The following is a 13,247-nucleotide window of genomic DNA, read 5'->3' on the forward strand; positions in this document are numbered from 1 at the left end:
TTTCTGACGCGCCCCCGGCCACTGGCTGTGCTGAACCACACAGAGGGCGATTGTCTAAATATTTGGATTTTTCCCTTCTTTGTGAGCAAACAGTCCAAGACTTGTTTCAGCACAGAAGCTGGAGAGCAGTTAGAAACCATGCAAATATGCACAGGGAGATGTGGAGCTGTGGAGAGCAGGCTATAAAACATTGTCTCTCATTTTCTTTTTTATAGGAACGGATTTTCCTAACGCTCTCCAACTACATCTTTACAGTTATTTTCCTGACTGAGATGACAGTTAAGGTAAATGTAGTTGGAAGATAAGAGTTCCTGTATTATGTTAGTTATAGGGCTACAAAGATGATGAGAGGACCAGAGCATCTCTCTGCTAAGGAAAGGCTGAGAGAGCTGGGTCTGTTTAGTCTGGAAAAAAGCAGACTGAGAAGGGATCTTGTCAATGCTGATCGATACCTACAGAGCAGGTGTCAAGAGGATGGGGCCAGACTCTTCAGTGGCGCCCAGTGACAGGACAAGGGGCAGTGGGCACAAAGTGGAACGCAGGAAGTTCTGTCAGAGATGAGGAAAAGCTTCTTTACTTTGAGAGTGCCAGAGCACTGGCAGAGGCTGCCCAGAGAGGTTGTGGAGTCTCCTTCTCTGGAGATATTCCAAACCCACCTGGATGCCATCCTGTGCAACCTGCTCTAGATGTACCTGCTTTGGCAGGGGGGTTGGATTAAATGATCTCCAGGGTCCCTTCAAACCCCAATCATTCTGTATGATTCTGTGCTATTTTATTATGACAGACCCACAAAACCCCTAGGTCTACCAGCTACAAGCGAGATGTAGACTTTCCTCATCTGAATCATATTCAAATAGTCACCACATGCCTTATTCTGAGCACGTTTTACATCAGGACAATTTTACTGAAGTTGCTCTTGATTTACACCATTATATGAGCAATGGGATGCTTCAATTCAGCAATCCTTCCCTATTCAGCAAAGCTCTTGAACACATGCTTAACTTCAGCCATGCATGTAAGTCCCATTGTCTTCAACAACCAATTGTCCTCAACAACCTAAGCAGCTATGTGCTTTCCTGAGGAGGGAGAGACTTAAGCACGTTGAAACATTTTGCTGGATTTGAGGCAGGAGGCTCAGAAATTCATTGCTGTAAATCTCTCTTGTGTAATTCATAATCATCTCGCAGAACAATTGCTCTTTCTTCAGAAGGTTTCTCTAGTTTCTTTATTTGCAAAGCTTGTAAATGATTGCTTTGGGTCAGCCACTCTGAACCTTTACTCCAGCAGTCTGTAAATATGATCAAACTTTTTATGCCAGAGCTAAATGTATTAGGAACAGTTTTGTGCATCTAGGTTTAGCTGCATTAAAAATATATTAGCTGTAAGGGACAATCTGGGATGTTTCTGCAGAGGTATTTTTACAATTCTTGCAGTATAACACTTTGCTGATTTGTCTAATTAGGCTTCTATACTGGGAAGCAAATGGACTCACAGACTTGTATCTGTAAATAATGCATTCTCAGCAGGTTGCTAACTGGAAGAAACATATTGGATGTGATAGTCATAATTTGTTGCAACTTGGTGTCCGGGCAGGTGGTGGCACTAGGCTTGTGTTTTGGGGAGAAAGCCTACTTGAAAAGCAGCTGGAACGTCCTGGATGGGGTGCTGGTTCTCATCTCCGTCATTGACATCCTGGTCTCAATGGTGTCAGACAGCGGCACGAAAATCCTGGGGATGCTACGGGTTTTGAGACTGCTGAGGACACTGCGGCCCTTAAGGTAAGCAGATGATGAGGAAGACCTAAAAGTGTAGGGTGTGTGTGCCAATGGGGAGCTGAGCCTCTCCTGCCAGCAGCAGCATTTGTGCAAGGGAAGGGGTGGGCGAGACAAGGGCACACGGCGTCTGTCACCAGCGTTGTGCCCAACCTCCTGCTGCTCCATGGACAATGAGCATCCTCAGGTCCTGCGGAGCCACAAGGAGCTCCAGGCACTCGCTATGTTTCGGGACCAGCCCCAAGTGCAGCAGTAAACTGATCAATGCCTCTTTTGCTCATTAAAACACACGTCCCCTGCTATTTGTGTTCTCATTTGCTCTGTGTAAAGTGCAGATTAACAGCTTCTTCTCCCCCTTTCCTTCAGGCAGTCAATGGCTTTCGTAACAAAGAAGGAAATTAGTAGCAGGTGGCAGATCATTTTTAAGGAAGCAGAGACTAAACTCTTGCTTAACCTAGAATGCAAAGAAGCCTTTTTTCCCCCCCTCAGTTCCCCATTAATTTTAGGGACATTTATTTTGAAAACTGATGAAAGCAATTGTACTGCTAACTTGGTCCCCTGTCTCTGACAGCAGGCAGTATCCCGTGCTCCAGGGGTAGGTACCCCTCTGACAAGAACCTGCCCAAGGACCAGCCCCTTCCAAACAGGCATCTGTTTTGTTCTGTACCCTAAGGCAGGAAGGTTTCTCTCCATGCTAAATGCAGCCCCTCTTTAATACCATTGTTGCCGCTCTTGTTATGCAGCAGCTAATAAACCTTCCTGCTCAAAGCATCTTTGTGTGCCTGTCATATCTTACTGCTGCTTCCTTCATAAAAGGTTTGCTTTGAATCAGGATTTTCTCTTTCAGGACTGAAAAATAGGACCCTGCTTCTGACAGAATATGTTGGTTTACTACCCCTGTGTGAATAATAAGTCTAAATAACAATGGCCATGCCTGTATGTATCTTTCAAACATTCTCCAGCAGCTATGGAAGACATTCTGTTCAATTGGGCTGTGTGTGTGTTGTACCTGGGGAGTTTTAGCATGTGAGCTGCTTTAATCATTTTTATCTGGGCAGATAGTGCCATTGGTGTGGTTCAGCTCCCTGACTATATGACTAGATTGTCTTCCTACATGACTCCAATTCAGACTTTTTTCTCTTCACGTGTTCCCCCACATCTCCATATCAACTCTAGTTTCTGGGAGCAGTTTCTGCCAGATTGCTGGTTTGGTAGGTCTGCTCTGCTCTTCTGTTTTGGCTGATTTTTGATCCATGTTAAGAAAACCTACAAAATAATCTGGATAGCTCTGGGTAACAGGAGCATTGATTTCCCATCTCTGAGCTGTGGAATGCAAGTTTCTCTCTTGAGGTGCTGTGGTTAAATCGGATCTAGGGGAAGAGGCTTGGGCTGTGCTGAGCCTTACTAGGGTCGCCTGTCTTGGGTTGTGCTGAGCCCTGCTAGAGTCACCTGTTTGACCTAGTAAAACCCCTGTATGCTTCTTTGTAGATCTGTAGGTCTGTCTGGCCAAGACCTGGGTCTTCGTTTACTACAGTTTTTCTCTGCAGTCACCTGTGTGCATGAGTAATCTGCAGTTATGGGGAATAATCCACTGAGTAACTGCAGGCTAGAGGAAGACCTGCCATCTGGAGCATGTTCAGGATTAGGCTCTTCCGTTGCTATTCCATTCCTGTTGGCATTTGGTATGTTTTCTCAAGAGAGTGTGTGAATGTTTTCAGCCAACATACTGCTTTCTACTACAAAGGAAATGCAAAAAGACAGCAACAAGCCCATTCCCTAAATATGTTCACAATCAGTTCTATTCCCCTGTAATTAGATTTGTAGGAAATGAAAAAGCAGCCATCAAACTGGGGGCTTTTCAGTAAGTCATAAATCTCCTCATATGGAAACCCATCTGCCTCTGCGATGCGCATCTGGGCTGCCCTGAGCACGCCTCTGCCTGCAGCTGCCCACTCTGCCTTTGCCGCGGGCTGCACCGCCTGGCTCAGGAATCTGCCTGGGATGTTCAGCGGGATCAACGTAGGATGACAGCTGGGACAGGTGACCTGAGGTCTTTGCACACCATGGCTCCAGTCCCTGTGTCTGGGTGAAGTCCCCAGTGGAGACCAAGCCAGTTTTTCCTTTCCAGAAAAGCGAAGGGCAGAGACCAAAGCGATTGCTCCATCCCCACCACAGAGGAGCTGACCCAGCTCCTTCTGCCCTCTCTTTCCATGGGCACTCAGGGACAAGGCTGCAGGGGGGACACCGGCAGTGAGAAGACAAGCCACAGCTATGCGTGTCACACTCAACTCAAGGGCAGGGACAGCCCTCGTTGTCTCTGTGTTGGCTTTCTTGGTTGATGGTCTGAAGGGGTTCTTCTTGCGAAAGATCTCCCTCATTCTGCCTCTTATTTTCTCCTGTGAAAACAGCCCTGTTGCTTTATGCAGCTCACAGACCCACTCGTGCTTGTGCCTTTTGCACAGGCATTAAAAAAATTGGTCTGTGTTCCAATCACGGGCTTTTGATTGCGTGATTGATTATCAGCCTCCAAATTAAATCCATGAGGATTCGAGCCCAGCTTTATGACCAGAATTCCAAAAATATATTCACAAAGGAGTGACATTTAAAGATGTTTCCATGACCCTCTGATGTTTCAGCCAGTAGAGGGATTGCTTATACAATAACATTCCTTCCTAATGCGTTCAACCTGCTGTTGTTGGGCTCAAGTGTTGTAGCTTAAGATACAAGAGATATCAAAATTGGAAATGTATTCAGAATTAATGTGTATGGACTTCGGTGCTGTTTTACTCTCTACAGAGCCTGGGCTTTGACTTCCAAAGCAGATGGATAAATTATTCACTTTTCATACCACTGCAGTATGAAATAGTCATTTCATAGACTCTTTTCTATCTATTTTATTAACACCTTTGCTAATTTTTTTTTTAATCTGTGGAGGAAGGTCTTCATTAACATTGTTCTGCTACTTCATCTGAGTACTACTGCCTCTTCTGAGTGCTCTGATCAGGCAAGCAGGCTTAACAGTAGTAAATGTGATCCAGCTGGGATGAGGCTGGCAGTGGCTTTGGAGTGTCCTCACCAGGGGTTTAACAGCATTGGGAATGCTGAGACCAGCAGAACCAGGAGGAACTCGAGGGATTAACATTTCTTCACACTGGAAAACAAACAAACAAAAAAAGTCTAATTTAAATTTCTCCATTTGTCATATGCCTAATGCAGACTGGAATTGTCCTGAGTGCAACATCAATGAATCTACGTCTCTGGCATGCCTGGAGACCTCCAAATCAGCTGCATCCTTCAGTGATAAATTGCAGGAGTGGTGGGTCAGATAATATGGGTTCATAAGCCTGGTATCAGCAGAACCTTGGGCAATATTGATGAGGTGCAGGGACACTGTGTGTTGATATGTTGGAGGTGACACAATCTGGAAATGCTGAGGATTTCATTGGCGCTTCTCAGGGAGTTATCAAACTCTGAGGAGAGCGGTGGGAGTCTTTGCACAGACTTGCCTTGACTTTGGATCAGACCCTTAGTTTGAGGCATCTCCAAGGTCTGAAGGTTTTCATTAGTAAGAACTATTATTTTTCAAAATCTTCCCAAAGTCTTCTCTCCCAGTAGAGCTCGAAACAGCACTGGTGTGGAGCTAAACTGGTGGCAGCTTTTACCCTCATGCATTCTCATTTGAGGAATTCCCTGGTTGATCAAAACTCTGAAAGCAGCCAAATGCTGCAGTTTCTCAGCCTTTTTTTTCTTGACACACATGACTTTGCGAAGTCAGACAAGTAACCTCCTATTTTCTCTCTCTGCTGGATACTAAATAGTATCTCACAAGGGAAATCACTTTATTATTTGTAGAATAAGCTTTCTTAATATGTGTTAGAGAAAATTATCAACTTTAGACTCCGGAGACTAAATTTCTTCCTTGTTCCCAAAATTTAAGGATGCTCCAGCAGTTAGACCACAGGCCTTTTATTTAGAAGACCTGACTTCAGTTCCATCCTGTGTAACAGTGGGCAGAATACCTAAGTCAGGATCCCTAAAGGCACCAAAGTACCTAATTTCCATTGAAATCCTTGGAAATGAGCTGCCTGCATACTTCGGAGAACATGGCTTGTGGTCCTCCTGTGCCTCAGTTTCCCATCTGTAGTTTAGCAGTTGTAGTATGAGCATCTCCCTGCTGAGGAAAGGCTGAGGGAGCTGGGGCTCTTTAGCTTGGAGAAGAGGAGACTGAGGGGAGACCTCATTAATGTTTATAAATATGTAAAGGGTGAATGTCAGGAGGATGGAGCCAGGCTCTTCTCAGTGATGCCCAATGGTAGGACAAGGGGCAATGGGTGTGAGCTGGAACACAGGAGGTTCCGTTTAAACTTGAGAAGAAACTTCTTTACAGTGAGGGTGACAGAGCCCTGGAACAGGCTGCCCAGGGAGGGGGTGGAGTCTCCTTCTCTGGAGACATTCAAGACCTGCCTGGACACCTTCCTGTGTGATCTCATTTAGGTTCCTGCTCTGGCAGGGGGATTGGACTGGATGATCTTTTGAGGTCCCTTCCAATCCCCAACATTCTGTGATTCTGTGATTTCACCCAGGACTGTATGGGGGTAATATGTGAAGGATAGTGAGACCATCTGAGGATCCAGAAGAGAGATTCAGCCTCAGACTGCCCTGCCCAATGCTTGCTTTGTGCACTCCGATGGAGTGGGAAGAGCACTTGCCCTGCGGACACTGCCCGTTAGGTCACTGAGGATCTCAGCCTGGGCTAATTCACGTGGCTGGTTTTGAGATCCCACACCAACCGGTCTCCACGCTGCCATAGCTGCATGGGGTCCACACCATCCCCTGGGGCATCTCAGCCTTGAGCAGCCTTCTGCTCCCTGAGCCTTCTCGCCTCCCAGCTCATTCCCTGAAATAACCTGGCCCTGAGCATCAGGAAAGCTGAGGTGTCTGAAATAGGGAGCTACAGCAGAAGAAACACCCAGCATGAGGAATAGCAACACCTGCCTTTTGTGTTTCCCTGGTAAAGAAGTGGATTAAAATAACACCATCTGTTTATCTTTTTTTCATGGTAATTGATGAGTTCCTCTTGACATTTCAAGTAAATATTTAACCAGAAAAAAAGGAAAACAATTTTTAGCTTTTCAGGATACTGTTGAAAGCCAACAGGTTTTGAAAGACCTGGTGCCTGTGCACCGAGCTCTGCTAAACCTGTTGGCTCCTGGGCAGGAGAGGGTTGGTGCAGGCTTGGCTGGGGTCCCAACCAAGGTCACCCGTGTCGGGCATGCAGATGTGCCCATGGGGACCTCTGCTGGGAGCACCATAGCCAGAATGGAGAAGAAAGGAGGACAACTTGGATCCTCTCCAGGTAACAAAACTCCCACTGTGCTTCAGGGGGTGCAGCCAGACTTGGGGCGAAGCAGGAGAGGCAGGGGGAGGACTCCCATGGCAAAAGAGAGAACGGAGCAGAAACAAGACGGTGGGGAAATTTGTGGCACTTTTGAGAGCCAAGTGTTCAAAAGAGTCACTGGCCAGTACCCAGCAGCACACAGGCGCTTCCCTCCCTCCGACTTACACAGCAAACAGCTACTTCTGCCTTGGGAGAGCACAGCTTGGGTGGCCTCTGTACAAATTGGTTTCCAGTGCTAGTGAAATGCTTAATTCCTGATGGCATCAGGAGGAGGCAGGCATGAAACCTCTGCAGATGCCTTTGTCAGTCCCCCCACCTCTCCACCTTCAGGTCTGTGAGCCTGAATACCTCGTTCATCTTGCCCAGCATGGTGAGATGACTTCTCTAAATCACACAAGCCTTGTCCTTCCATTGTAGCATTGTCCTTGAGAGTATAGTACAGGTTCTCCTTTTTTTTTTTTTTTTTAGCTGCTTCAGTCATGATGTCTATGTTATTCTTCTCCAGCCTTCCCATATGATCTAATCCTCTGTTACAAAATTCTGTGCGGTCCCAGACAGTGAGGAGCTACAGAAATAAGGGTAGATGCCTGTGGTCCTGCTGGTGAAGTTTCACCTGGAGGACACCACTGGTTCAGTAGCTGAGGTTGTACAGTGGGTATAAAGCAGAGATGGTGGTGGCACTGAGGGGCAGCTCAGGTCTTTGTACACAGCAGCGCTAGAAGGACACATACAGATTTTTTTTTACACTGAGGGTGGTGAAACCCTGGCCCAGGTTGCCCAGAGAGGTGGTAGAAGCCCCATCCCTGGAAACATTCAAGGTCAGGTTGGACAGGGCTCTCAGCAACCTGATCTGGTTGAAGATGTCCCTGCTTCACTGCAGGGGGGGTTGGACTAGATGACCTTCAAAGGTCTCTTCCAACCCAAACCAGACTCTATGATTCTGTAATCACTACAGATGTGCAGGCAGCTGTGTAAGAGCAGCTGCTCCATTTCATATACCAAGACAGGGAAATCAAGAGCCTTGCCTACATCTACACAGGAATGGACTCTGGGGGACTTCTTTGCAGACCTGGACAGGCTGCAGGCATGAAGGTGTGTGCTTGTGGATGGCACAGACAAAGAGACTGGATCCCAGGAAAGGTGTGATCAAGGCTGGAAACCTAGAGAGCTCTTTGGACCAAATGATAGGAAAAGGAACATGCCAAGGCTTGAATGTATTGTAGTGAATGGTAACTAGAAGATGCTGATCAGCAAACAGATCAATAGGTAATGGGTTAGATTAAAATCATCATTCCAAGTCTGAAAAATGTGGGACTAGCCTATATATCTTCCTTTCCTAGGGTCCCCTTTTCTGGCCTGGCTCCTCATATGTGGTCTCCTCCTCCTTGTCTCTTATGCAAAGCTGTATGTGTAGGCAGAGACTCCTTATCCTCAAACACCTCCATAATTGACCTCTCATAGGTCAAACTTCCAGAACTGCTTCTTCCATCATGATTTTTTAGTTATTTGCAATTCTAAAAAATTCCCTAATACTGTTTTTTCCACATCTTCTACCTTGATAGGAGGCAGAACTGGGCAAGAACAGGACTAACATAGCTTTTGTGCTTACTTGCCTCCGCAGAGTCATTAGTCGAGCCCAAGGACTGAAGCTGGTGGTGGAGACTCTTATGTCATCCCTGAAGCCCATTGGGAACATCGTGGTCATCTGTTGTGCCTTTTTCATAATCTTTGGGATCCTAGGAGTTCAGGTGAGTCCCCTGTAAGCCTCAGCACCGAACCCAAAAGCGTAATGAGCCCCAGATGGCCCCACATCTGGGTACCTGTACCCATGGGCACACTATAAGCCTTTCTGAAACTGAACCAATGGGCTGTTTGGCCTTCTTGGGGAACACTCCTTGCTCCTAGCGAAGAGGAAGCACATTTCCCATTATTGATCAGCTATTAAAACCTCATTAGCAATTGCAACCTAACAACAGTGGCCCAGCAACATGCATCCCTAGCCATGGCTGAAGGAGCAATGGTTACTGAGATTGTTTTTGCCTCTCTCTGGGTCCACCAAGATCTTCTGCCCAGATCTAGAAACTTTGGTTGGTTTTGAATCTGTAACTTTGCTGTAGTTAACAGCCTGGAATGACTCAGACCCAAGGGCTTATGCGGCTCTCGGTCCCCACCCCAGCAGCACGATGTGGCCTTTCTAGTGCTCTCAAGACACATTTATTCCTGATTTCCAAGTCTTGGCTATGTGTCATTTGACATGTTGAACTTTCTTGAAGCTTCCCTGTTGCATGCAGTGGTACAAAAGCCAAGATAATGACCCCCTCAAAGGCACACAATGGGCTTTCTTCATCCTTTCCCCACCACAAGGACTTCTGCTCTGCCTGTGGTGGGATGTCAATCTAGATATTTCTCCACTTTCTTCCCCTGGCCACAGCACAGATGGGTCAGGCCTGAGGCATGACATGTACCACCATAAAAACTCTGCTCAGAGCAACTGTTACATCCCATTCCTGTTGTGTCTGGGAGATAACACGGGGACATCTCCTCTCCACCTTTCTTTTAGGTATAAACCAATGGGGAAATAGAAACTCTCAAAGCTGAAATTGTTGGTTTGTAAACTCCATAGAGACCTTGACCTGGAGATTCATTCAGATTCTGACAGTTTGTATAACTAAAAGCTTGCAGAAATCGAGATTTCTGAGTCTGCTTCCTGCCGGCTCTGCTGGCAATATCCTCAGTCCCAGGAGTGCAGGAACCTGGGGGAAAAGTGGCAGAGTTTCCAGTGCAATTGGTTTCTCATTACCTGAGAAGAAGAGATTGTTTCATATAAATATTCTGACATAACACTTATTTCTTTCTGAAGTTTATCTGCTCTGTCACAGCCAGCTTTGGAAAGCAGTTCTATTTGGCTTTGTTTTGGAAACGTGTCTTATATAATGTTTTATACTAATATACTGTTTAAATAATAAATACAGCATTGAAAATAAACAGAGAAGAAAATCATGCCATCCATAACCACCTCAGCAGCTAGATTGGCTTAGCATTACAGTACAACAACACCCATCCATTATACTGAACAGATTCATAAAACTAAGCACATCCCGTAAAACCATATAAAACTCAGACACAGGAAAATTTATGCCAAACAACAAAACTTGCAATGTGCTCTTTGAATTTCCTCCCTGCTAATTGTGATTGCTTTCCCTAGTGACTTGCAGCCTTACATTAAATTGCCATGACTGTTGGTGTGCGTAAGGGGTAGATACAAGCAAGACTGATCCTGTACTCAGGATGCAAAAATCGCAGTTAATATTTATGGCTAATTAGGTGTAAGATGAGGGCCATAGCTATTTCTATAAAAAGATGATCTCTCAAAGTTACAGTTTATTTTCCCATGTGAATATAAACCGAGGATCAAACTAGAGGTTTTTAATGCTATTAAGATCCAGATGTCCACGTTTCTAACAGTGTATCCTCTTAGCAAGACTGGGTTTTGTTGTAGAGCTTGCTCATACGTTGATAGTCCTTAATAAGACACAAGAAATAGATAAAACAAGTACAGTAGGAAACACTGGGTCTTTCACTTTTGGAAGTGCTAAAATCTGAGGCACTGACAGGGATCAGCATTTTTGCAAACGGAGCTTTGTATTTCCAAACCCTGTTAGTAGCTGTGTTACTGCTCCCATCTGAGTGGCATTACAGTCCAGCTCCTGGAGAGGTTATATTTATAGACAATATATTAAAACCAGTTGTTTACCTTCCTGCTTAATTAAAACTTTTCTCTCTGAAGGCTATATCTCCCCCGCCTGCCTTACCCACGGCTAGTGTTTCTCCATGGAAAGATCAGGGAATACGTCTCTTCTTACATCAGAAGTTTTATGACTGCGTAGAGCGGTGATTAATTTTGCATGCCTGGAGAACATCCTTCTGCTGTTGATTTCTGAAGGAAACCTGTGGAGTGATGCGTGGGTTTATCTTGTTCACTATTATTTCTACTGATATTTGTCTAGAACAACATATCGCAAGCTGTCAGGGTCTTTTCTCTGTATTCTCAGGTGGTGTTTTAAGAAGCCTGGAGAGCAGGTTGCCATTTTCCCCAAAACCAGTCATGTCAATAGCTTCTGTCAGCAAATAAAACCAGATTTGTTGGATGTCTCCCGGGCTCTGATACCATCCATCCTGCTAGCATCAATCACCCTGTCTGAAGCAGTAATCATCCCCTGCCACTCTCTGTTCTGTGCGCGGGAAGCACCAGGTCTAGAATTAAGCACATGGAGGCTCATGTTCCTTATGCAGGTGTAAATCAGCAGCTGGCTCCCTAGGAGTTGCATCTCTCCTGGTTTACACCAAAGGAAATAAGCTCAGGAACAGGTAGCCAGCACCAGTTGGGCTTGGGTCCTTAAGCTCTGCACGAGGAATATTTTCAGAGACCCCTGCATGGACTGCAGAGCCTAATAATAGCTGGAGAACAGCATTCAGGATCAGGGCCTGGAGTTGGACTGACAGCAGTCTTGATTCAGCAAGAGCCCAACATCACTCGCAGCAGCTTGAGTCCTCTCTGACACGACCTCTTGTGACCCATAGGAGCAGAGCATGGTCCATCGCTGTGCCTCTTCAGTGACACTTTTTCTCTGCTGACAGAGGGCCCCTGTTAGACTTAATTTGCCGGTGATTCTTGAAACCAGCATCATTAACTGGGCTGAGAGTCACTGGAGTCATTCCATGTGTGTTAAGAAGCTGTTAGCTGCTCTGGACTATTAGTTGGGGCTATGCTTGAGCTGGTGACCCAGAAACAAAGGCCTTTAGGCCAGTCTCAGATCACTGAACCAGACAACCTAATGCACGAGGTGGGTGTCCTAAATGATGTGAAATCATGCATTCACTCATTAAGTGCATATTATACAGACTGCTCACACTTAATAACCTGCCCGAATGAGTCCATATCCCTTAACTTCTCTAGCTGGTGTGGGCTGTGCAGAGTACCCCAGGAGATTGCTCTGCCCATCATCTGCAGAGAAATCTTGTGGACCGAACCCTTACAGTTCCTCTCTTCTTCACTTATTTTGCAGCTCTTCAAAGGCAAGTTTTTTGTCTGCCAGGGGGAGGACACCAGAAACATCACAAATAAATCGGATTGTACAGAAGCAAGCTACAAATGGGTCCGGCACAAGTATAATTTTGATAATCTCGGCCAGGTATTAATAGAATGGTAATCTGCTTCTTTGCTCCTTTACCTCCTTGACTTAAAACCTGTGCATTATTATCCCATGGGATTTTCTTACAGGGCACTATCAGTCACAGTAAATATGCAGTTCACGTACACAGCATTCTGTCTCTGTAAATCCCAAAGGTAGTGTTTCCAAGCAGACATACACTTCTTTTCGGAACAGAACAGGCACATGTGGCTTCGTGGAGTACTTAATTGCTTCACTGCTACATAACAAACCAAATATATCTTGCAGAAAGGTTTGTCTAATAGAGCTGGACACTTTCAACCATCTCTGCAGCACAGCCTTATTTTAGCAGCATGGTAAGGACTAATTACTTGGGAGCTGTAGAGACCTGGAGGGTGGAAATGAAGCTGCTTTTCTCTCTGGCTTTATGGTTTCTGAATTAGCACTCATTGCTGAACTGGGTGCTGACATCGATAGGTTTTTGCTGCCCAGAGAAACCTTGGGCATCAAAGTGTCCCGTTATCAGACAGGTAATGATAATCCCCAGACAGCAAAGGGCAAAGAGGAGTAAAATGTTACAGGTAAAAGAGCTTTACTACAACTATGCCTAACTTTTTTCCTCTGTATTTCTAGGCCCTGATGTCTCTCTTTGTCCTGGCCTCCAAGGATGGCTGGGTGGATATCATGTATGATGGCTTAGATGCTGTGGGAGTTGACCAGCAGGTATGAGCTCTAGCAGAACTGTAAAAAATGAGTTGTCAAATATGACATGTTTTGGCTTTTGTTTTGCAAAATGCTTTTGGCTTCCACAGTCAAATGGGGTTATGGGGTTGGGATCGAGGGAGATGTTTAACCCAAGTCTGGGGGCATGACAAGGAGTCCAGTGAAAACTCTGGATTTGGAACT

The 13,247-nt window shown here is 45.6% G+C and overlaps 1 protein-coding gene across 1 annotated transcript in view; it reads left to right on the top strand.

Annotated features, from left to right (window-relative positions):
• Window positions 1-13,247, top strand: part of CACNA1G (calcium voltage-gated channel subunit alpha1 G) — a gene marked incomplete at its 3' end in the record, with an annotated part of 99,475 nt that overhangs the window by 56,313 nt on the left and 29,915 nt on the right. Inside the window, exons 20-24 of the mRNA XM_029084611.1 lie at window positions 216-284; window positions 1,594-1,778; window positions 8,792-8,918; window positions 12,237-12,362; window positions 12,975-13,064. Coding sequence (XP_028940444.1) covers window positions 216-284; window positions 1,594-1,778; window positions 8,792-8,918; window positions 12,237-12,362; window positions 12,975-13,064 — 597 coding nt within the window. The remainder of the gene's footprint in view (window positions 1-215; window positions 285-1,593; window positions 1,779-8,791; window positions 8,919-12,236; window positions 12,363-12,974; window positions 13,065-13,247) is intronic.

The sequence above is a fragment of the Antrostomus carolinensis genome, unplaced genomic scaffold, assembly GCF_000700745.2.
Source record: "Antrostomus carolinensis isolate BGI_N321 unplaced genomic scaffold, ASM70074v2 scaffold17354, whole genome shotgun sequence".
Taxonomy (NCBI): domain Eukaryota; kingdom Metazoa; phylum Chordata; class Aves; order Caprimulgiformes; family Caprimulgidae; genus Antrostomus; species Antrostomus carolinensis.